We start from the raw sequence: 25457 nt of genomic DNA, 5'->3' as shown, positions 1-25457 counted from the left end.
GACCTCACTAAAACCACGGTCTTTAGTAAATTAAGAACGGCCGGAGAGATATAGAGAAAAAAGGGGGAGTAGAGAGAGAGAGAGGGGGGAGAGAGAGAGAGAGAGGTATTTAAATTGTTTGTGACCAATTTACTATACAAATTTTACACAAGTTACCTTAAGATATCCATGTCCCCCGCACGCCTCTCTGCACTGTTGCGCTGCTCTAAGAGTAGTCCACGTCAGCAGCGGTTTACTGCTTGACACCATCGCGTGGATTTCCGATACCGCTTCACTCTGCCAAGTGACGATTAGTTCAATTATTTTGTTGTTTTTTTAAGAGTACAAATCTATAGGTTTTGATTTCCCCAAATTGACAGACGCGATAGACAGACAGACAACGAAGTGATCCTATATGGGTTACTTTTTCCTTTTGAGGCATGGAACTATGGATTTTTTAATCAATTCAACAAGACCAAAGCAAAACCCGAGGGCATCAATAAGTCTCACTATTACAAGTGGGCTAATCAATCCCCGTCATCAGAAGTGGGATAATTAAATTTTAACATCAGAAATGGATAAACAATTTGTATTATGGTATATAATATAATAACATATTTATATAATGGTAAACAATATTGTAAACAATGAATGTATTGGGATATTTTTTTTAATTTATTGACTAGCGCTGGGCTGCAATCAGACCTACTGACAAGTGATGATGATGTCTAAGATGGAGAGTGAATGCCTAGAAGAAGCCTATTCACTGTTAACTCAAAGGCACCTATATTCGGGAAAATTGATGTCGGAAGAATGTTCGGAAAATTGAGGGCGCTCTGTATCGAGGAAGCAAACCGGTTCGTCGTGTGTCCGTATAAAATTCAAACTCACCAAATTATCGACTCGATGCCCAGCGTTGGACTTCTCCACGATACTGAGATATGTGTGCGTGAAGGAGTCTATGTACAGGCGGAACACCACGGCCGCTGACACGAAGCCGAACAGGCGCCATTGCTGAAACAATCCTGATTCGATTAATGCTATGATTTGTGCTATTATAGAAGTTAAGGTTGTTACGGATGCAAAAAATTTGACATCCACGGATGCGGATGCGGATTATTAGTTCACATTCGCAGATGAGGATTTCTGGATTTTTTAAGATATTTTAATTTTAAATAAGTACTTACATAAATTTATATAAATCGATTTATTTTTTATGTTTTATTTAATCAAATTTTGAGAATAAAACTTTCGTACTTGTAGCCTATAGAGTGAAAAACTGTTCAATAATTTTTAATTTTGTGAATTTTTGTTATTTAATTGAAACAAGGATTACAAGCAAGCTCCGCATATTGGTATACGGCTGTACGCCACCATTTTGTGTATACGGTCATTGTGTACTCGCCATTACGATTACGTGTGTGTGTGCTACAATGTGATCGGCGCTTTCTATTTCCACGTAATAAAGTCGCACTTCTTTATTCTACTTATCGATCGAATAAAATTTTTGTGAATTTTTTGGTAGTTTAATATCACTTTAGGATCAAATTAAGACACTTTTCAAAAAAGGATTAAAATACCCAATTATCATCAATCGAAAGTATAAAATATGTAGGAATCATTTATTTGTTATTTAATGACAATGACATTGTTCTCTTTTTTATAAAGTAAGAAAAGAGGTTTACATATGTCACACCTCCCTTCTTAAACAATAACTTCTGACATATGTCACAGAAAGTAAGCTAGTACTCTTATAGCAATGCACTAACATGTAACTCGTACTCGATTAGCGGCGTCTCGTGGTCGCGCTCGCCGAACTGCGTGCGCGTGGCCGCGTAGCGCACCGCGATCGTCACGGCGCTCGCTAGCGAGTGGCAGCTCTCCTGCATTATGCCGATCCTGCCTGCAACAATGACGATCAGCTAAAACTTAACCAAAAAACCGGCTAAGTTCGAGTCAGGCTCGCGCAACGAGGGTTCCGTACTACAGTCCTATTTTTTCGACATTTTGCACGATAATTCAAAAATGATGATGCATAGAAATCTGTTTTAGAATGTACAGGTGAAGACTTTTCATATGATACCCCACTTGATATCTATAGTTATCTTACTTCGAAAATTGTAAATACTAATTATTAGTTCATGACCACAATTTAATTTTTTTGTGTTATGTAACCACAAATTCACGGTTTTCAGATTTTTCCCCGAATGTCAGCTATAAGACCTACCTACCTGCCAAATTTCATGATTCTAGGTCAACGGGAAGTACCCTGTAGGTTTCTTGACAGACCGACAGACAGACAGACAACAAAGTGATCCTATAAGGGTTCCGTTTTTCCTTTTGAGGTACGGAACCCTAAAAATGGACTGATGATGATCAGTCACGTTTTTAAGCGGACTATGTAGAGTTCGCGACAGGTCGACATGGTAATCGGGGTATGAGGCGGGGGGACACCCCACACACCCGCGCTAACCCACACCGGGTTAACGAGGGTTGTGCGGTTGTGCGGGGCGTGCATCTGAGGAATAGAAATAGACAACTTTTTATCCCACAAAAATCAAAGAGTTCCCACAAAATTTTGAAAAAAAAAAACTAAATCTACGTGGAAAAAGTAGCAGGCATCATCAAAAGATTGAATTTAAAATGTTCTCACCCGCAGACAAATTTTCCAAGGCGGCCCCAAGTATTCTGGAAGGTTCCGAGAACGAGCTTTCATACGTCCCATCTTCTGTGACGTCCGCTGTTCTGTTGAGGAGGTTCTCCCGCGGTATTCGGTATTGGTTGAACATTATGAATCTGAAACGATGACAAAAAACATTGATGCATATAAACTCCTTTGAATTTAATTTTTGATAACAAGGTGGCAAAAGGTTTCTATCATATTATCATGTATAGTACCGTAGACTGAGTAAAAAAGCTAGACTAAATTACTGTGTAACCGCGTCTGAGATAGCGATAGCACGACGTAACGATGAATAACACGACAATTAAGATTGTTTAGTAGTCAATATTTGTATTAAACGTTTTTCATGTGAAAACAAGTAAATGACTAATGAGAAATACAATGACGCCACGAATTCACAAAGTTTGCTTTGCAACTAAAGTTGTAGTCCTTGAAAAAAACCGGTTACACGATAAGGGACAAAAACTAGGTTAGCTGCGTCTCTGTTTATCACATTAGTAACTTAACCCATTAGAAGTCACTGTACTCAATTGTGTACAGCCATATAATTAAGTGTGGGTTTTATATTTCAACCAATTGACGGAATTATTCTTGATATTTTATTTCATAACAATAGTTCAAAGCTACAGATAAATATTTGGTTTTCACATTCAATTACCATACAATACATGTCAACGTAAGTTTCAAAGAACATTCTAATGACATAGCTATAATTACAACAAAACTATAGCCATATAAATCTTGCTGTACTCGATTGTGTACAATGACAACATCCATAAGTAAATTATTTTTTCTTCAGATTCCTAACAATGAGCAAACAACAAATATTTTTGGCTCGAAACAACTATAAAGAACTTGAAGAGCCTGTTGACGCCATTTTTCGTGATAGCGACGATGATGCGTTTGATGTGGCTATGATACCACCTGATCCAAGTGCGTTGACTGATGAAGAAGAAGGGGCCGATGAGGATATGGTGTCGTCGTTCATACCGCATGACGTGCCTGGTACTATCGAGATATTTACGAATCGTAAGGATGGTAGTAACGAAGATAGTGGTAGCGATGACAGTGACGATGAACCGTCGAAAAGAAGGCAACAAGATGTTACTCGCCGATCAATCCCAACCTGGCGCAAATGTCTGAATTGTACCGCAGCAAATCACGAGGTTTTTTTAATAACTTTTTACCAGCTAGGTACGATCTTTTAGTATACATGAAAAACCTAGGTTACCGTGCTACAGGGACCATAACAGAAAACAGGACTAACAATGTCCACTGACTATAGCACAAAGGACATGAAAAAGATGGACCGTGCCTCTTACGACTACAGGTTTGACAAGAGAAGTGAGCTACTTACCTATGGTAAGATGGAAAGATAATAATGTGTGTACAATGGCAACCAACTACGATAGCATTGAATCACTAGGGTCTGTCAAGCGATGGTGTCCAGTAAAGCGGGAGAAGACCGACGTGGCAATGCCACGATTGTTCTAAAAGTATAACAAAAATATGGGTGGGGTTGATGAACTGGATCAGTCCATCTCGCTATATAAAATTACTGTTCATGGTAAAAAGTGGTGGTGGGTGCTATTTACATATATGTTGAACATAGTTATTGCTAATTCCTGGCGTTTACATGTAATAACTAATGATGCTCCCGTGGATCAACTCGCGTTCCGCCGTCATATTGCACGATTTTATCTACGCTAAGGTGAACTTAGAAAATTGCGCCAGTGGCTCCAGGGCTACCTCAAGATGGAATTGGACAATCCCACCAAAATTGAAAAACCGCTGGGGTGTGTCCTTTGTTATTCAAGAGTGCGCTGGCAATGTAAGAAGTGCCTAAAAACACTGTGTCGAAAAAGCATGTTTCGAAAATTTTCATACCTAAACGGTCAGTGTACCCATTTGTGTACACCCCTGTAATTTGCTGAAAACTATGTTTTCATAATTTTTTTCTTTGATTTATGTTCCTTTGTTCTGTATTTATATATAAATAAAGATGGTTTCAAAAAATATTTGTAGTTATCATTTGACCTCTAATGGGTTAATCTGTGCTCTCTTTTTAGTGTGAATGAGAAAGAAAAAGTTCCTTTGTCTAGAATTTTTACTCAGTCTACGTGTAGTACCTACCTAAGAAGAAATAGAGTTTTTATCTATGGCACTAACTACTTAGTAATTTAAGACAGTTTGATAAAAGATGGCAACCTCAAAACAGCTGTTCTGTTTGGGAGCAATTTGAAATATTAATTGAAGTAATTCTAGCCCCGTAAACTACCCCTATACAAAAAAATCACACCTTTTCATTACTACAGTTCAAGACCCCATTGATTGGATGAACGGACCCACTGCACAGAATATATTATAATGTACTAACGCCCATTGGTAGTAAAGTTTGGAAGACGTTACCTGTGTAGTAAACTAGACCTACCAGCCGCTACACGATAATATGTTTGAGAGTTTATTTTTATTTCGTGAGCTAGATAATTCTACGCATAACGTAAACCCCGATTTTATTGATAACGATAAAATCTATCAATACTTGTACGAATTCTACTGCTTCCTCATACCTATATCAGTTAATCGCGAACGAGGCGCTATTCTGAAATTCGATTACATTGAAGACTTATTTAAAATAGGTCGCAAGTTCTTACAGTTCTTGCATTTCACGAAGGTGAATGGCTCATGTTGGTGTTTAACTCGTATCGATATAAGTACCTACACTAAATGTGTGCGTCAGCGAGCGCTTGCTCGCGACTGATTGGTCTCACATGCACGCCCACTTACGCAATGCTTATGTATACGAGACGACGTGACCACAAGTAAAGTTCACTCGCCTTCGTGAATTGCAAGAACTGAGGCCCTACTACCACCGCTTAAAATAGTAATGTTTCAATATTGTTTTGCTATTTTCATACAAAACTTGTATGCAAATGTCAAAACAATATTGCAATATTATTACTGTAGTGGTAGTACGGCCCCTGTACATGAGTTTTTATAGGTCTGATCTGATCATTGGTGTATTAATTTATCTGATATTTTATTAATATAATATTACATGATAGAAATTGCTTTACTATGTTGAGAAATTACTTCTCCGAAACTATTCATCAGATATTCACAAAATTGATGGAATCCATCTGAAAATCACGAATTCTACAAGTTTTTAGAGTGTTGTCAAAACCACTAAACTGCAAGTTTATTGGCTGGTCCTTCAATCACGTCGCAACGGGCCAACGGATCGACGTGATTTTTTGCATGGATATAGTTAAAGACCTGGAAAGTGACATAGGCTACTTTTTATCCCGGGAAACCAAAGAGTTCCCTCGGGATTTTAAAAAACCTAAATCCACCAGTAGTTCCGTCCAGTAGTTTGAGCTGTGCGTTGATAGATCAGTCAGTCAGTCAGTCAGACACCTTTTCCTTTTATATATTTAGATACTTAGCGACTTTGCTCAGACATAAGTAGTAATTAAAACGAGACAGATTTATGTCAGCGATATAAAGCTGTCTCCTTTTAACAGTATCTTAATTCTGAGCAAAGTAAAAGTGCACTCTATAGATCTCAGCCTAAGAGCGATTACGCACTGCACTTCCGTCATCCGAGTTCCATCCGTCATCCGTGAGAATACCAGCGATTATACTTGGACAATACTTTTTTTTTGAAAGAATATTAGTCATGTTAAATGACTAATATTCTCCTTTCCTCTCCAACTAAGCATCAGGCTTGTGCTAGGAGTAGGTACGACAATAGTGCAACGGGCGGGGTTTGAACCGTCGACCTTTCGGTTTTCAGTACACTCGTTCCGTTGAGGCATCAAATATGTACTTGTACGTGTAATCAATACTTGTAGACTAGACATGTTTCCCTATAAATTTATTTGTTTTGTTTTCCCCTCTAAAACATGTCATCGTGTGAATCACGAATGTTATGTACCTACTCTATCGATAAGAACAATTGAAAATCGCATGGCATGCTAGTTTTATCTTATCATAATCGCATTACTTCGCATTAGCGGAAAGCCAATAGCGTAATCACTTCAGAAATATTTTTAGTCACTCACAAATCGATGTATAAGTCCCGCAAATTGCTATTGCACTGGAACCATGTCTCATTAACATCGAAATGACTTCATTTTGACGTCATTTGACGTATATTTAAGTAAAAATATACCATCAGCTCGAAACTTCAGTTTTGTACTGATGTCACTAAAAAGGCGGCCACTCGCATTAGCAGTTTGCGGGATTTATAGTAGACTTATTTTACGAGCTGTAGACAAACAAATTCAGTGATGCGAATTTTGGCCGAACTGGGGGCAGATCCCTATTCTATTTATTCTGTTGAGAAATGTCATTAATTTATGTCAAATTATTATTTATTTTTCTATCAAAGTTTCGTTTATATCTCTTTGGGGATCCGTACGAAAACAAGGAACTTTTGTAGTTTCGTCCAGTCCGTCTGTCGGTCTGTCTGTCTGTCTATGTGTCACAGCAATTTTAGAAAAACTGTAAGGCTAAAATTTAATACTGTTATAGAAACCTCTACTGCTAAATGGAGGCGTTTTCAGGCATGGTTGCCGGCCTTTCAGAAATTTGTTGATCCGCTCCTTGAATAATCCAATGTTGGAATCTAGTGGAAACACCGCCGAAGGGAGTTGGTTCCACAGTTTGCATTTGCGTGGAAAAAAGGATCTGGCATAACAGGCGGTTGAAGTGATGAGGGTGAAATTGCTTACGGTGCCGTGCGGTGCGGTTGTAGAAAAAAAAAGGGTGAAATGAGATCAAACAGCTCCTCAGAGCACTCCTCATCATAAAGGCGATAGAACACGCAAAGAGAGCATACGTCTCTGCGTTGCTCCAGGCTTCCCAAACAGCTGGTTAGTTTTTTTATTTTTTTTATTCATTTTTTTTATTCAGATACAAGTTAGCCCTTGACTGCAATCTCACCTGGTGGTAAGTGATGATGCAGTCTAAGATGATAGCGGGCTAACCTGGAACAGGTATGGCAGTTTTTATTAAACCCATATACCCCTTTGGTTTCTACACGGCATCGTACCGGAACGCTAAATCGCTTGGCGGCACGGCTTTGCCGGTAGGGTGGTAACTAGCCACGGCCGAAGCCTCCCACCAGATCAGACCAGAAATTTAGAAATTATAAAATTCCAAACCCCTGCCAGGAATCGAACCCGGGACCTCCCACTATTAAGACCACAGCGCTCACCACTGCGCCAGGGAGGAGTTTATGATTATGATAATACCATAGAGCAGAAACAAAGAGGAGATGTTGTATTAAGATTTCCCTATGAAATATCGAGTGACATTTTGCGGGGTGAGGGGTTGTGGAACGCCGCCCACTTCTCAATTTTCCATCTGCGGGTTAGTAGCAAAACTACTCGCTTAGCGACCTAACATCGATATATTGATGTCACTACATAGTTCAGCTATCTCACACTAGATGTCAATAATCTAGAACTATTTTAATAATTACGTATAAAATTACTTACAAATGAAATGTGATACCATTCATAGCATCAGAACGTCTGTCTGAATAACTTTGACACGATAAAACACAACACTTCATCCTTTTGTTCTTAAAAACGCGAAAACACACCGATAATACGAGTCTCAATATATGTGAACCTGACGAACGCAGACAGCATACTAACTAAGGCCCCGCCCACAGTGATGACGTCAGGACCTAGTTGAAAATCACAGTGCACAGTTGCTTAGGCCAACTCCTCTTTGTTTCTGCTCTATGGATAATACCTTACCCATTATCTATGCCGTTAACGCCAATTTTCTCGCCCATGTCGCCCACGATAAGTCCAGGGTACGTCTCCAGGGTATCCGGATTTCGTATGGGCACGACGAAGCCGTGCAGGCCATGGTTGCTCCCGTCCGGTGTGATCAGTTGGGCGAACAGCAAAGTATGGGTACACGTTCTACCTGAAAACAACATATATGTCACATTCAAATACACGTCATCTATCAGTACCCTTATTATAAATGCGAAAGTGTTTTTTTTGTTGGTTTGTTGGTTAGTCCTTCAATCACGTCGCAACGGTGCAACGGATTGACGTGACTTTTTGCATGGATATAGATAAAGACCTGAAGAGTGACATAGGCATACTTTTTATCCCAGAAAATCAAAGAGTTCCCACGGGATTTTTAAAAAACCTAATTCCACGCGGACGAAGTCGATAGCCTAAAGTTCAAATACTTTTTATTTTAGCACAGGTTTCGTCTCAAAATGAGAAGGATTGAGAGAACTGGTGATGGTTTGGAATGACGATAGTTTTCACGTGAAAATTTCCAACAATACTAGTTACACAAAAATGTAACGTGATTGCAATGTAATTTTATCTCGTACGCTTTATGAATGAGACCACCCGTATCCCCACTATGTTAATCGGCGTGGAAACATCGTTCGGGGTCACTTATCATCACCGCCGAATTATAAACATTACACAATTCTTATCACATGTAACACTGTTGTATTTCAAACAGCTTTTTTGGTTTTCCTGAACTGAACTGGTTTGTGATACGGAGTAAGTCTGATAATTTATTCAGAAACTTGCTTTACCCGCGACTTCGTCCACGTGGATTCAGATTTTCATAAAACCCGTGGGAACTCTTTCATTTTCGGGAATAAAAGGTAGCCTATGTCACTCTCCCAGTAGGTCGATTTCGTAAAACGTGCATCAATCGTAATTACAATCTCAATTGTTGTGATTGGCTGAATTATAATCATTTCACAATTCTTATCACATGTAACACTGTTGTATTTCAAACAGCTTTTTTGGTTTTCCTGAACTGAACTGGTTTGTGATATGGAGTAAGTCTGATAATTTATTCAGAAACTTGCTTTACCCGCGACTTCGTCCACGTGGATTCAGATTTTCATAAAACCCGTGGGAACTCTTTCATTTTCGGGGATAAAAAGTAGCCTATGTCACTTTCCAGTAGGTCGATTTCGTAAAACGTGCATCAATCGTAATTACAATCTCAATTGTTGTGATTGGCTGAATTATAATCATTTCACAATTCTTATCACATGTAACACTGTTGTATTTCAAACAGCTTTTTTGGTTTTCCTGAACTGAACTGGTTTGTGATACGGAGTAAGTCTGATAATTTATTCAGAAACTTGCTTTACCCGCGACTTCGTCCACGTGGATTCAGATTTTCATAAAACCCGTGGGAACTCTTTCATTTTCGGGGATAAAAGGTAGCCTATGTCACTCTCCAGTAGGTCGATTTCGTAAAACCTGCATCAATTAGAGCCTCAATAGCTCAACCGGTAAAGGAGTGGACTGAAAACCGAAAGGTCGACGGTTCAAACCCCGCCCGGTGCACTATTGTCGTACCTACTCCTAGCACAAGCTTCACGCTTAGTTGGAGAGGTAAAGGGAATATTAGTCATTTAATATGGCTAATATTCTTCTAAAAAAAAAAAAAAAATCATTATGACAATCTCAATTGTTGTGATTGGCTGTTGTGATGTCACTCTGCAGGTCTTCCACGGTCTTTCAAGGAATGGCATACCAAATCAGTGGTAAATTGTTCTGACGAGTCAAAAGCACTTGTAAAAATTTTACTTTAACACTATAAATAAGATACACACTTAAAAAAAATATATTAAAAATCTGATCATCCGTTTCTCCGTTGCGGCGTAATTGAAGGACAAATTAACAACCCAATAAACCTACAAACAAACACACTTTGATGACCAATGGAGCATTATCATTCATGCAGCAGGATAACATGCAGCTGTTGATTGCACAGAATTCTTTCATGTTCATGATTATTTATTTTTATTTTTTATTCAGATACAAGTTAGCCCTTGACTGCAATCTCACCTGGTGGTAAGTGATGATGCAGTCTAAGATGATAGCGGGCTAACCTGGAAGGGGTATGGCAGTTTTTATTAAACCCATACCCCTTTGGTTTCTACACGGCATCGTACCGGAACGCTAAATCGCTTGGCGGCACGGCTTTGCCGGTAGGGTGGTAACTAGCCACGGCCGAAGCCTCCCACCAGACCAGACCAGAAATTTAGAAATTATAAAATTCCAAACCCCTGCCAGGAATCGAACCCGGGACCTCCCATTATTAAGACCACAGCGCTCACCACTGCGCCAGGGAGGTCGTCAATAAACATGAAAAAAGCAAATTTTCAACTTTTCAAATTGTTGACTCAGCTAAAACTTATCAAAAGACAGTCATGCATGTGACTGGAAGACGCAGTGTTGGAAGACCCCCCACTAGGTGGACGGACGACATCAGACGAGTCGCAGAGAGGCGCTGGATTCAGGCGGCGCAAGACCGTGGCGTGTGGAAGTCCCTACAAGAGACCTATGTCCAGCAGTGGACGTCTATCGGTTGATGATGATGATCAGTCATGCATGCAGCACAGTACCTCACAGACGATCAAACAATCTAGTAGGCACTATCTATGGAGTAGGCGTGTAGATTCATTAACGTAAGTGTGCAAAACTGATTTTGGCGAGATATGGCCTTAACCGTGACATCAATAAACTTGATTGCGTAAGCGCTCAACCGAGATAAATATACAATGCTCTATACTAAACAAAGTTTAGGCAGTTAAACTGCAGAACGAATTAAATATAAATAAATCGGAACTATTGATTTTTAGGGTTCCGTACGTTAAAAGGAAAAACGGAACCCTTATAGGATCACTTTGTTGTCTGTCTATCTGTCAAGAAACCTACAGGGTACTTCCCGTTGACCTAGAATCATGAAATTTGGCAGGTAGGTAGATCTTATAGCTGACATTTGGGGAAAAATCTGAAAACCGTGAATTTAGGGTTAGATCACACTTCTAGTATTTTCAATTTTCTAAGTAAGATAACTATATCAAGAGGGGTATCATATGAAAGGTCTTCACCTGTGCATTCTAAAACAGATTTTTATTTATTTTTGTGTATCATAGTTTTTGAATTATCCTGCAAAATGTCGAAAAAATACGACTGTAGTACGGAACCCTCATTGCGCGAGCCTGACTCGCACTTGGCCGGTTTTTTTATCAGAATTACATTATGGCTCCATAAAATTGTTTGATTTGTTTATATATTTGTGTTTCACAAATCGATAAAATGAAAAATAAATAACTTTATTTAACCTGAAAGTAAAGGGTTCATAATAAATTATTTTGCATAACAAGCATGGGCATTGCAATTTTTCGAATTAGTTGAAGCAGCGATAACAACTAGCGGCAAATACTTTTGCAACGCCACGCCACGCGTGCTGTGTATCAGTTCTCAATCTTAGCGTTTTCTATGACTAGAAACAATTTTGTTCCGGACTGAGTAGGTACTGGCCGCTACAGCGTTACCGGGTGGGGTAAACCCTACGGCTCGAAGAAATAATTTGACAGATCGGGGGGCAACGCCCTTCTAAGGGCGCCTCCTAACGAGGCTCGGATCACGGCTTTGGATAGCTCCTTAAGACAGATGGATTGGTTGGACTTGATTAGTTTGTAAGTACGGCCTCGAGGCCGAGTCCACGTCCGGGTGACGTTAGAAATCGGGGACCTCGTCTTCGCCGGTGAAGACGGTGTAAAGAGGTTGAATTTGTGTGTTGCCCTACAATAAGAAAGGGTGCGTTGTCGGTCATGATTTATCGTCGGGGTCGTTAAGGACGTGTCCGATACACGTATCTAGAGATTGAGGTGTTTTCTCAAAATAGTTTTTAGAACTTGGTCTCTGTGGAGACCCACATTGCGCACGGGGAGACCGTGGTCATGCCATAAACTTATTTTGTAAGACTTGAAAAGATTTATGTGAGGGAGGAATATGTGCAAATGCGGCACAGGTTTTTAAATGAGTGTTTCGTCATATACTACGATTTTATTTGACGCGTTTCATAGCGTGTGTTACAAGCATGGTCCCCTTATATGTAAAATACCATAATATTATGTACAAAAACACAAAAAAAGTAAAGTAAAATGTCACACAATAGTTTTACCTAGATTACCAACCCAGCATTTAGCAGCCTCGAAGTCCGGCGTGTGTATGACGAACTCTTTCCGACTGGGGTCGTAGGTGGCCGTCGTGCGCATGAGCCGTGCGTCCGAGCCGTGTGCGATCTCCGTGAGAGAGAAGCTAGCCAGGATCTGTGGGCGAACATTTTACTAGAAAATGGTTTCGATTTTCGTTGTTTAGGTGTGTGTGATCAAATCCAATCCGTGAGGTGATCCATAGAAGAACTAGAGTAACAGACGGTACAACGGGTTGCGAAGCTGAAGTGGCATGGACAGAGCACATAGTTCGATAAAACCGATAGACGAGACACACACACCCTTAAAAAGATGGGTTTTCGCAGCGAAATTTGAAATGCAAAATTTAAACACATTTTTATTGCACTTATCGATCCAATAATTTTTTGTAAATATTTTGCTAGTTTATCTTTTCTTTCTTTCTTTTCTTTAGGATCAAATTAAGACACTTTTCAAAAAAGGGTAAAATACCCATTGCGAGTTGGCAGACTTCACTCACCTTGAGAACATTATGGAATAATTAGAGAACCGATCGAACCCCAGAGCCCCGATTTAGGATAATCCGAACCACTGGGCGATGATATCGTTTAATAGAGACTAGATTAATGATTTTAAGCTTATTTCGAGGTTTAACGACATATTTTAATGTATATAACGGGTACATACCATGATTAATTTTTGTTTTTATTTGTCGATATTTCAACACAATTAATCGTGGTATGTACCCGTTATATACATTATAACAAGAGACTAGATTGCCTCAATAATATGCAAATAATTTGGATGGTATGAATGATCGTATGACAATCTTTACAATTATTCATATTAGCATCAATTGTTTGTTTTTTCATTTTAGCTTTAGTTATCTAAGTGTTTTAACAGACAGACTTACTTATGAACCTATGGAATGACCTTGGTGTTTACCAAGTAAAGCATAAGTTCCGTTTTATACTTAGATTACAAAACACTAAAAATAACTTTATTATTGTAGGTAAAGTAATATATTTCCGTTTTATACATTAGATTACAAAACACTAAAAATATGTAATTTTATTATTGTAGTTAAAAGTAGTACATATATATATAAACGTATTGTGTTGTTATTACAACACGGGCGTTGTTATTGCTTTACCTACAATAATCGGTCAGACACTGGGAAAATGTCGAGACGATGATAATTGCTAACAATTTTAAACTATAAAATTAACATTAATTAATTAAGTAAATGATTTATCCTTGATATTTAGCTCAACGGGTAAAGGAGTGGACTGAAAACCGAAAGGTCGACGGTTCAAGCCCCGCCCGTTGCACTATTGTCGTACCTACTCCTAACACAAGCTTGACGCTTAGTTGGAGAGGAAAGGGGGAATATTAGTCATTTAACATGGCTAATATTCTTTTTTTAAAAAAAACGGGATAGCACTAGTTCGTACTTTAGTTTTGACTTCCTCCGTATAGTTAACTTTACGAAGCCGATTCTACTCTTCCAAAGGAAATTTATTTGGCAACCATCTACAAGACCACGAGAAAAATAATAATAATTAATATAAACATATAAAGTCTTATTCAACCTTTATTCAATGCATTAAGGTTGAACATAAACATGTCATCTGAATGGTCCCCTAAAGAAGCCCCTATCTTGACTAATAAAAAAAAAATCCTAGGTTGGCGGTTCGATCCCGGGCACGCACCTCTATAAATATGTGTGTGTTTTGTTAGTGCGTTTTAAATAATTAAATATCACTTGCTTTAACAGTGAAGGAATCGTGGTTCCATAGGTTCATCGTAAGCAAACCTGCATGCCTGAGAGTTCTACATAATATTCTCAAAGGTGTGTGTAGTCTACCAATCCGCACATGGCCAGCGTGGTAGACTATGGCTAAAACCCTTCTCACTCTGAGAGGAGAGTCGTGCTCTGTAGTAAGCCGGCGATGGGTTGATCATAATGACTAACCATATTGAACAGATTTCTATTAAAAGGTAGTAGGCACAGGTAGGTACTAAGTTTTTACCTACTCCTGAACACAAATAGTTATGTATGTATTCCTTTGAGGATGATTTGCGGTTTTCCCACATAAACTACCAGGTCTGGTAAACACATACTGTTGTGCAGTTCATGTTTTCCTCAACTTCCTTAATTTCCTTATGGTTTGTTGTTATGACCTCAGTAACAAACAAAATTATGGAGATCCCATTATACTAATACTATTGGGTAATGGTTATAAGCAGATATATTATTATTCCAATTTTCCGACCTGTAATGAGTACCCTTATATAAATGCGAAAGTGTGTTTGTTTGTTGGTTTGTTGGTTTGTCCTTCAATCACGTCGCAACGGTGCAACGGATTGACGTGATTTTTTGCATGGGTATAGATGATTTTTAAAAAACCTATTACAGGTTTTTAATGAGTTTTTTCGTAAGTAGGAAAAACTCATCCAATATGTAGGTATTTAATGCATATCCCCATAAACAAATTAAAAGTTGAAAATCAAATATTCATTAGCATTTTTACAGTTAAAAGAAATCACAATAAAAGTTTGTGAATGCAAATTTAATTAATTATAAAGTATTATTAAAAAATTTAAATGATTTACAACAATGATTAAGCTAAAAAAAATTGATTAGAATTACCATACAAAGATGGTAAATTTTATTTATAAATTAAACCTTTGTTAATAATTATAAAAAGGACAAACAAATAAGTAGGTACCTAATTTAATAAAAAATTGCTGAGGTACTTTTTCATATTTATATTTTACTAGCTTCGTCCGTGTAGACTACACAAATGAACCCATTAATTAAAATTGAAGGAGTATGATTTCAAGCCCCTATTTTGCCCGCTAAGTGGTTGAATTTTCAAAAACCTTTCTTAGCGGATGTCTACGTCATAATAGCAATCTGCATGCCAAATTTCAGCCCAACCAGTCCAGTAGTTTGAGCTGTGCGTTGATAGATCAGTCAGTCAGTCACCTTTTCCTTTTATATATATAGATACATATAATATTATAAATAGGAAAGATTTGTTAGTTTGTAATTGATAAACACTGAAACGTTGGATAGAAGCAAGCTTATCTTTGCGGAAGTCCATGATATACAAGTATCATAAGCTTAAATATTTCGCTTAATTCGTAATAATTCACCAAAACAGACAAAAAGTATAGCGTCGATAGGCAACGCCATTGCATTTACTAGTAGGGACTTCCACACACCACGGACTTGCGCCGCGCCGCCTGAATCCAGCGGCTCCTTGAGACTAATTTCGGCTGTCCAATAGGAGGGGTCTTCCAACGTCTTTGCGGTGTGAGATCGCCATTCTAGCACCTTGTATTTTTTTTTTATTCAGATACAAGTTAGCCCTTGACTACGCCAAATCGCTTGGCGCCACGGCTTTGCCGGTAGGATGGTGAGTGTGACTAGCCTCCCACCAGACAAGATCAGAAATTTAGAAATTATAACATTCCAAACACCTGCCGGGAATAGAACCCGGGACCTCCCACTAACGAGATCACAGCGCTTACCACCAGGGAGGTCGAAAACTTACCCAGTAAATAAAATTAATTTGTATCTATTCTACTGACTACTCCCTTTACAACCTCTCGCACTGCCAAGGGTCAGTCCCCTGTCCAGTTTTACTTTCTTTTTCTCTTTATTGTTAATGTTTTTGGTATAAAAAAAACAGTGTTACATACCTCTCTATGCTTTATCGTGGCTTCGTAGAATTTGTGATGTCGTTCTGTACCTAGTGACAGTAAGGCGTTTGAGAACAGGTAGATACCGATGGCCATTTTGACGGACACGCTGGGGTTAAGACACTGCATTGCTTCGTTGATTGTCATTATTGTTCGCGTCTGAAATAGGACTTACAGTTAATAAAAGCATAATAAGATTAACAAACTACTCCACCTGAGGTAAACTTAGGAAGGTGGTGGGACTTATAACAAACACCTTTTCGTTATAGGTGTCACCGACAGTCCTCTGTGCAGGGCATGGAGGTCGATGAAACACCGACGCACGTGCTCCTAGAGTGCACGGGCGCGGCAGAACAACACGAGCGCCATCTGGATTCCCCAACCTCACTCCATGAAGCCTACACCTACTCGGCTTCTGGAGCGAGCTTGGATAGCTGGAGTTAAGACTTCAGCGGGGAGGGCCAATGCACGCACAACAGACGGAAACGTTTAAGTGCGGAAACCAGCCCAGAGCGAAGAAGAAGCATAATAAGATTTGAAAGACCACTGCAACTATGGAGCACGGGTCTCCTCTCAGAAAGAGAAGAGGTTTGGCCATAATCCACGCTGGCCAAGTGCGAATTAGCAGACTTTACACACCTTTGAGAACAAAATGTCATCTACTCACCCGTTTGCTATAGCTAGCATTGAACATTTCCTTAGGTATGAACTTGTATTCATTTATCTTCTTTAACTGCAGCTGAGTGATTCTCTTCTGTTCTTCCACGGGTGGCGTCACTGGATTGTGTGCGAACAACGGATCCTTCTCTAAGATCCGCCATATCTTGTACTGTGGGAAAAATCACACTAATATTATAAAGATGAAAGTTTGTATATGTGTGTTAGTCACTCTTTCACGCAAAAAATATTAGGCAGATTTGGCTGAAATTTGGAATGGAGATAGATTATATCTTGGACCAACTTATGTCCGCATTCGCGTGGACCACATAAATTTCAAACCCTCGTTTAACCCACTTAGGAGAAGAATTTCGAAAAATCCTTTCTTAGTGGATACCTACTCTTAACAAAGAACATACCCTCCAAATTTCATGTCTCTAGGACCAACGCAACGGTTTAGGCTGTGCGCTGATGTATAAGTCAGTCAGCCAGTCACTCAGGACTTTGAATTTTATATATATAGATTAACACATAGGCTACTTTTTATCCCGTATAATCTATGGTTCCCGCGGGATTTTTTAAACATTATATGCGGATGACGTCGCGGGCCTCGTCTAGTAACAATCATTATCTTGATATGTGGAGTACATAAATCCAATAACAAGGTCACTTTTAAAGGGATAATCCATACTGATATTATACCTTTTACCTTTACACTGCCTAAGTAACATGGGGAATCAGACTTTAAAAAAAGTTGCAACAGTGATAGCTTTTTTTTTCTTCTAGCATTACACTAGGGATAGCTTGCAAAAAAACAGACAGAGGGCGATTGTGCACTCATCCGCATTCGGCTGGTAGCCGTGATTCTTCGAAGTGGAAGGCTAAATTATTATTCCAGAAAATCAAAAAGTTCCTACAATTTTTTGGATGTCACATCTAATATGAATAATTCTGTTGTTTAACACTTAAATTAGTACTATTAATAAGTATTGAATTTCATAATGTCAGGAATCAAGGCCAACCACAAAATATTATAATCATGCTAATAAAATTACATATGTGCCATTTGTTACTAACATCCGAAACTTTTGCTAACATCCGACTAGTTACTGATTAGAAACGTGATACGATGCTCAGTAACTTTTAGCTTTTCCAAAAAAATAATTGGTTAAGTTCTATTAAGGCGCTGATTCTGCTGTTTTTCTCTAAACTAAATTTAGAACAGAATAGAAATACATTTATTGGTTGATCCAACACACGATAAACACAAATATTTACAAAAAAAACACATTCCTTAAAAGCTAATCCAACAAATAGGTACCTAGTGTCTACAATGTGTCGTGCCAACGAAAAGGCCCGAACTCAGCTGAATGTTGTGAGGATACACGATGTAACCACAACGCTGGTATTCTGTTCGAGCCTAAACGAGGGAAGCCCTGGTTATTAGTATTATGTACTTTATTAGGGTATTTATTTAGGATATCTGCATCTTTTTCTTTTTAATATTGCTAAAAAGAACACGAATTTTACATTTAAAGACTCTTAATTTTAGTGCACACTACAAATTTAAACGATACGCTCGCGACTGGCAGCTAAAGTCACGAGGTTTGACAGCTCTAAATTAAATTTAAAACTGTCAAATTGTCTGTCCATATTACATTAGTAAGAAGAGGATGTGAATACTCTAAAATATAGGTGTGCTCAGAATCAGTACCATTGTAGTGCTAAGTAAAAGAAGGGAGACTTTGAGTAACCAAAACTACAGACATTATTATCATAATGATCAACCCATCGCCGGTTCACTACAGAGAAAGGGTCTCCTCTCAGAGTGAGAAGGGTTTTGGCCATAGACTACCATGCTGACCAAGTGTGGATTGACAAAACGACAGTAAATTAACACAAATCATAATATAACTAGCAATACGCCCTGGCTACGCACGGTTAGCTGATTACAATTTTCGCAGATATCTCTAATTATTATTTTGAAAACAATAATATAGCCTATGTCACTCAGTAGGGCGATTGTCTAAAACCTGCATCAATCATTATTACAATCTCAACTGTTCTGATTGGCTGAATTTGTGCGATTCTTGTTGCAACAATGCATTGTAGCCAATAGTGAGCGAACGTTAACTAATCAGAGATGATTGCGATCCTGACATTGTAGCTGTCATTCTCTCGCAATCGCGCAGCAGGAATAATGTAGCTTTCTACTGGAGAAAGAATTTTCAAAATCGGTTCAGTAGTTCCAGAGATAATTCTTATAAACAGACTTACAAAATTTACCTCTTTAAAATATTAGTATAGATTGACTTATCTTAAAAAAAAAAATTTTTTTTGCCAAATACTAGAGAAATATGTTAAAATGTTCCAGTATGTATTAAAAATTTAAATGTAATATAATCTAAATATATTTAAAAAGCAAAAGGTGACTGACTGATCTATCAATGCACAGCTCAAACTAATAGACAGATCAGGCTGAAATTTGGCATGCAGATAGCTATTATGACGTAGACATCCGCTAAGAAAGGGTTTTTTGAAAATTTAACCCCTAAGGGGGTAAAATAGGGGCTTGAAATTTATGAAGTCGCGGGAATAAGCTAGTTTAATATATGAAGGAACATTTTCAATGAACATATTTTATTTTCCTTTTCATATAAAAATCCACAATAACATTACTCAAATACCTACTTAATTTCAAAACTATCAAAGTGTCTAATTATCAGAACTCAAAGTGCTATAAAATTTATTTATTACTTAATTCAAAAAGAAATATTTTCCTGTCCTTGAAAATTGTTATATATTGTTATATAGAATATATAAATACTTAAAATATTAAGTAATTTAGATTAAATCTTACCTTAAGTTTCAGTAATTCAAGATCTCCTTCAAGGGCCAATTTAAGACGCTTCCAGTTAAACGAAGAACTATTCCTGTACACATCCAGGGGCCCAGTAGGGAGTTCCGGTAAAAAACTGAGGTCTTCCATACTTCTTAAACAATAAATCCTTATTAGAAACCACTTTAGACAAATAGGTACGTACTAAAGGTTAGAATTGTGTTAATTGATCACCCAAATTTAAAAAAAAAATTACAGGATTTGTTTCTATCGGGATAGGTAAAGGTCTAAGACCTTACAGCCATAGAAGTCCTTAATATTTTTTGTGGGTTTCAGTTTTTAAATGGGCACGATATTTATGAATTAGTTACAGAAATCCTCACCTTGATACCGGATAAGAAATCGACTTCACAGCAAAAACAAGGGCTTCCGAACCTCACGTGTGTTCGCACTAGAATGGGAATTTATTTAACGCAGGGGAGCTTTAATAGTGATTTATATTTTCCTGATAGTTTAAAATTTATTACACAGTGGTAAAACTGAGGTGAATTGCAGGCGTGTGAATCAAATAACCGTCCATTGACGTCTGTCAACAATTGAAATTGATTAGTTGGTTTGACAAGTTGACAAGCTAATTTCAGTCATTGTCAAATTTTAAAATCACAGATAAAAACTACAATAAGGAGGAGGTTCGTGAGATAGGGGCAACTCAAAAAATAATTCCCGTTGTTCGTCGTGAATCGTGAATTTAAAATTTATTTGAAGCTCTCTTTTGCTAGGAGTCGACACAGATCAGTAGATATCTTATCATACTAGTTCTTCTTGATATTTTTTTTGATTATTAGGTAGTTAGTTAGTAACTAGTTCACTAGGTACCTATTCAGTTTAAGTTTGTTGAGTTACCTACCTATTTCAATAATATTCCCATATTAATATATTAATATATATTAATATTAGAATAATACAAGCAGAACTGAAATAAGTTTCTTTTATATTGCTACCTACAGGAAAAAACACCATCATTCTGTAGGTTCGTGAGGATTGAGGAGGTAAAGTTAGAAAAATATTTTGTTATTAACTACCTACCTAACTACTAGTATAGTAACTAGAAGTAATAAGTAAATAATTATCAATTATTTTTATCATAAACCAGGTAACTACCTAATCTACTACATGACCCTATCATAAAGATGTAAAATTATTATTAGGTATTATTCTTCTTATGGAAACGACCGTGGAAGTTTGAACCTCAGCTCTCCTACCTAAGTAAAGTCTGTTGGCTTAGATACGGTTGCCTTTGTGCTGCACCCACAGTTTTACGATCGTCGCGTCGCTGTCGTGCCGCTTGCCACTTGTCGTAGCGCGTCGGCGGCGCTGCGAGTTCCTTATAGTTTCGGAAAAAGTGACTGTGACATACGGATAGACAGACACACAGCAGACATGACGAATCTATAAGGGTTCCGTTTTTTGCCATTCGGCTACGGAACCTTAAAAAGAGTAGAGTAGAAGATAGATTAGATTTAAATCACTGTAGCGCCATCTATTCAAAGCTTTAGAAAATACATAGCAAATCAAAAGCGACACCTTGTGTATTTACGGAATACTATTTCGTAACTTGGGGCGAGAAACTTAAATACCTGTAACAGCGTGGTAGCAAACCGTAGCAAAAAGATCTATGACGAGAGATGGCAGCCCTAGTCCTCGAAATATTAATGAATTGTGTAAAAGAGACAGTATGCGATAATATTCAATTGGTCAGAGCGAGAGGTAAGTCACACGCACACTTCGAAAGCACTACTACATCGAGCATTCGTTACGGACACATAACAAGAAAAGAGAAGTTGTAAAACAACAACTGTGTTCGTTGGCTGTGCTTGGTTTTCTATCAGATGTAAAATGGACGGGCGGTCGTGTCGCGCGTTCGCTTGCTCCGCGTGTTGGTTATAAAATCGATGTTTATTTTGACGTGAATACGAATATTACGCGATTGTTCGACTTCTTCGGTGTTCGGTTACCGGAGGAGATTGTGTTGTGTTTGTCATTTGTGTTTTTGACTAGCGTAAAGCGTTCACTTCACAGTTCACTCGGTGATTTCGCTGATAGCTCACTCGCCGGTGCGTGCGTGATAAACTATACGTGTATAAAAATAAGGCGAATACTCGTCTAGTGTGGGTGTTTTACAGTACCACGATGCTGTGTACGGTGACATAGTGAACGTTGAATTGACCCTGACCTCTGACAACCATGTCTGGGCGGTCGGATTGCAGGAAATTTGCACCTAACATCTTCAACAAGAGCAAGTGCACTAATTGCTTCCGGCAGAAGGAGGAGCATAGTGCTGAGGCTTTGGAATCCAATCGGGTAAGTTTATCGGCAAAAAAACGCCGTAGGTATCTACCGTGGTATCTACTGTGTATCTACCTAACAACATTCGAAGTTTGAACGTGATTCGCGTGTAGGAGTGGCCTGTATGTGTGCGTACCGTGCTTCAGGTGTTGATCTAACGGGCATCAGTCGTCATCAAGTTAAAAAAAAACAATGTTGCCGGTTCAAAGAAACAGCCTAGTTATTTATTCAGGCTCTATTCTATGTGAACAAACATGATTCGTTAGTGAATACCGGTCGGAAACGTGCTAGGATGCGGTTTGAGTGACATTTCGGTAAAACTACCCTCATTTTAATTTTTAATTGAACGAGCCTTCTAAACTCTAAAGCACGTATGGAATGTTCCAAATACGAATTGAATCATGAATGAGTACTCGCCAATGATATAGTAAATGTTTCTACTAGATGGGGCAACATGTTTCAACGAACATCATGCCACTTCTAATCGTATTTTCACGAATCACGTAAACGAACCGAATATGACTGAGTGTACAAACGCCCGGTTTCTAATTTTGAATAAAAAATGGCTATCTATCCAGCTACCTACCTAGTCAGTGATCGTTAGTTAAGTATCGCAAAATATGTACGCGTTTCAAAAGTCAAAGTCAAAAGTAAAAAAAGTTTATTCAAAATAAGCAATAAATTAGACTTTTTGATAGGTAGTCGGTTGTTGCATTTGTAAGATGATGAAAGTGGTGATAATTTTCACGCGAACTTAAAACTAAAGCTACGAGGGTTCCAAACGTGCCCAGGTCTAAGGAGAGCCCACAACAAACTCAGCTTAGTAGTTTACTAAGTAGGTACCTACCTATAACTGCATTACGTTTTAATATTTTTCTAGGAATTAATTTGATAAGTAGGTATGTACGATTGACAATTTTATCTAAGTATCAGATCAGTATATATCGCATACCTACCTATCCAATACTAAAAGCCATAAGGCGAAATGAGGAAATTAGTATGCATTGGGCCTTATGCCTACCATAATTGGACCTACTTATGCAACATGGAACCAATCCACACTCATGCCAAAATTGAGATAAGTATACAGAAAGCTTTTAAAATGCACCTTCTATCAACCCTGTAAAAATCAAAATGATCTGACAATTCTAACATAGTAAAACATTTCTATGACAAAGTTATCAGTCCACATTTTAACAGTTGTTCAATAAACTAACAAGATCCATGTTCCATGGTAACCTGAAAATCTAAGAAATCATTGAATTTTTATTTTTTTCATAAAGACCCATACCACATGGTCCCTTTTTATAAATCAATTATGCAGAACCATGCGGGTTGGTTCTTGTTTGCAATAAAAATATGTCATAGTTCTATATTTTTACAAAGACTCACATTACTTGGTCCCTTGTTGATATAAATCAATATTTACAACATCTAAGAAAACATGTCCTTTGAATCTGTGTTGTTTAATAAATTTCTTGAAAAAATTATTTATTAAAGAGAGTGATACCTAGTTACATTATTGTAATTCGCTAGTTTTTCTAAATTCAATTCAATTTTTCCCAAAATAACTACATTTTGAGTGGTAATTTTGTTTAGGTATGAATATGGCAACTTAATCTAATTTAAATGGTAGATAAGTAGGTAATATTACAAAGGCAACACTGTGCTTCAAAGCAGATTAGATCAGCTCGTTGTGTGATTTGTAAATTAATTTACTATTTCCGCCACTTAAATTTTTTTATTTAGCTTTGACCCTTACCACCTTAGAGTAAAGCTTAGCACAGATATTCCTTGAGTTATTCTAACATTAAGAAATATGCGTCTATTAGGTCTTTTCGTCACCTATACCCCAAAAGTCAGTCAGTGCATCATATCGGTTATGACTTACGGTGCCGAAACATGGACACTGACAGCCAGGCTAGTCCACAAATTCCAAATCGCTCGAAACATTTGGAGAGAAAAGTTCGAAAAGAAGTAATTCGCCATAGAACTAAAGCACATATAATAGATAATATGGCTCTTGAGGCTAGCACAATGAAGTGGCAGTGGGCTTGTCAGAAAACTGCTCAACCAAAGACTGTTGACAGCTGCTGAAATCGTAAGCTCCCCAGTGGCGACCGTAACTTGGAAAACGTATATCGGGAGCCCTATACAAGTATGGAGCACCCCCTGTGTGTGGAGCGATGACATTCAGAGAGTGGCTACCATCAAATTGTTGCAAAAAGTTTAAGATAGAAGAGGCCTGTGTCCAACAGCAGGTGCGACTATAAAAAGATGATGACTTTAAGCGTTTAGCGTAGTTGTAGCGAATTTATCAACGAAATTTGCGATACGCACTTACCAAGTATAAGATATCGCACTACACCGATGATACTACCTTGTTTGCACCAGTGCTCGTCATATGGAAGAGCTACTTCTCAAAATGAAGCGTGTTAGTCTTAGAGTTCAGATTAAAAATAAACCGCAGTAAACCTATGACGATGGTTGTAGACCGCGCCAACAATAACTCGCTCTAAGTTACTCAAACTCTGAACTGGGAGGCTGTCTTATCCTGCATTTCTTGGTGCTTTAATCTCGAACAATGATGGTTGTGTAAAAGAAGTGAAGCGACTATGGCGATAGCAAGAACTGCAATGGAAAGGCTGAGGAAAATATGGAAAAACAGAAAGAAACATCTCAAAAGCTACGAAGATCCGGCTTATTTGGACATTTGTTTTTCTAATTTTTATACGCTGCCAAGATGAACTCTGCGACTGATTGAGAAGAAGATTGACGCTCTGAAGATGTGGTGCTGGGGGCGAAGAGTCTCATAGAACGAATTTCGCACCAACGACGTCTCTATACTCAAAGAACTGGGCATTAAACAACGTCTTTTGGCGCTAGTGCAAAGTAGCATACTAAAGTTCTTCGGACATGTCTCCCGGCATGAGAGTGACTCCATTGAGCGTCTTGTAATGCATGGCAAGGTGGAAGTTATCAGAGGGCGAGGAAGGTTACTTATGCGATGGCCCGACCAGATTAAGTCCGCTGTGGGTGGTCTCGTGCACGAATGTACCAGACTATCAGCCAGAAGGCGAGAAGTGGCGAGTGCTCTTGAGGCGTAAAACATCACTTCGTGAAAACGTCACTTCGTGATGACCACCACAGCCACTCTGCCAAGAATAGTACGACGGAGCAGAAGAATATACGTGCAATCTGACCATTTTAGCCATCCTACCTGTATTAGCCTAACTTTGTGAGAA

General features: G+C 38.3%; 2 protein-coding genes across 6 annotated transcripts in view; one reads left to right on the top strand and one right to left on the bottom strand.

Moving 5' to 3' along the window:
- LOC117996675 (peroxisomal acyl-coenzyme A oxidase 3) overlaps positions 1–20439 on the bottom strand; it is a 28483-nt gene extending 8044 nt beyond the window's left edge. The window contains exons 1-10 of one of the 2 annotated variants that reach the window (XM_069509716.1): positions 20250–20439; positions 19888–20020; positions 17038–17199; positions 16371–16529; positions 12650–12797; positions 8434–8608; positions 2633–2775; positions 1749–1882; positions 871–993; positions 157–276 (exon numbers count right to left, since the gene is read on the bottom strand). In XM_069509716.1, coding sequence (XP_069365817.1) covers positions 157–276; positions 871–993; positions 1749–1882; positions 2633–2775; positions 8434–8608; positions 12650–12797; positions 16371–16529; positions 17038–17199; positions 19888–20016 — 1293 coding nt within the window. In that variant the 5' untranslated portion in view covers positions 20017–20020; positions 20250–20439. The remainder of the gene's footprint in view (positions 1–156; positions 277–870; positions 994–1748; positions 1883–2632; positions 2776–8433; positions 8609–12649; positions 12798–16370; positions 16530–17037; positions 17200–19887; positions 20021–20249) is intronic. The other variant, XM_069509715.1, reaches the window with a different exon arrangement.
- Positions 20440–21714: 1275 nt separating this feature from the next.
- Positions 21715–25457, top strand: part of osp (myosin phosphatase Rho interacting protein outspread) — a 398510-nt gene continuing 394767 nt past the window's right edge. For 3 of the 4 annotated variants that reach the window (XM_069509693.1, XM_069509692.1, XM_034984797.2), the window contains exon 1: positions 21715–22227. In XM_069509693.1, coding sequence (XP_069365794.1) covers positions 22111–22227 — 117 coding nt within the window. In that variant the 5' untranslated portion in view covers positions 21715–22110. The remainder of the gene's footprint in view (positions 22228–25457) is intronic. The other variant, XM_034984798.2, reaches the window with a different exon arrangement.

This window comes from Maniola hyperantus, chromosome 3 (genome assembly GCF_902806685.2).
Source record: "Maniola hyperantus chromosome 3, iAphHyp1.2, whole genome shotgun sequence".
Taxonomy (NCBI): domain Eukaryota; kingdom Metazoa; phylum Arthropoda; class Insecta; order Lepidoptera; family Nymphalidae; genus Maniola; species Maniola hyperantus.
The sequence above is the reverse complement of the archived record's forward strand: the minus strand, read 5'-3'. Positions and strand labels throughout refer to the sequence as shown.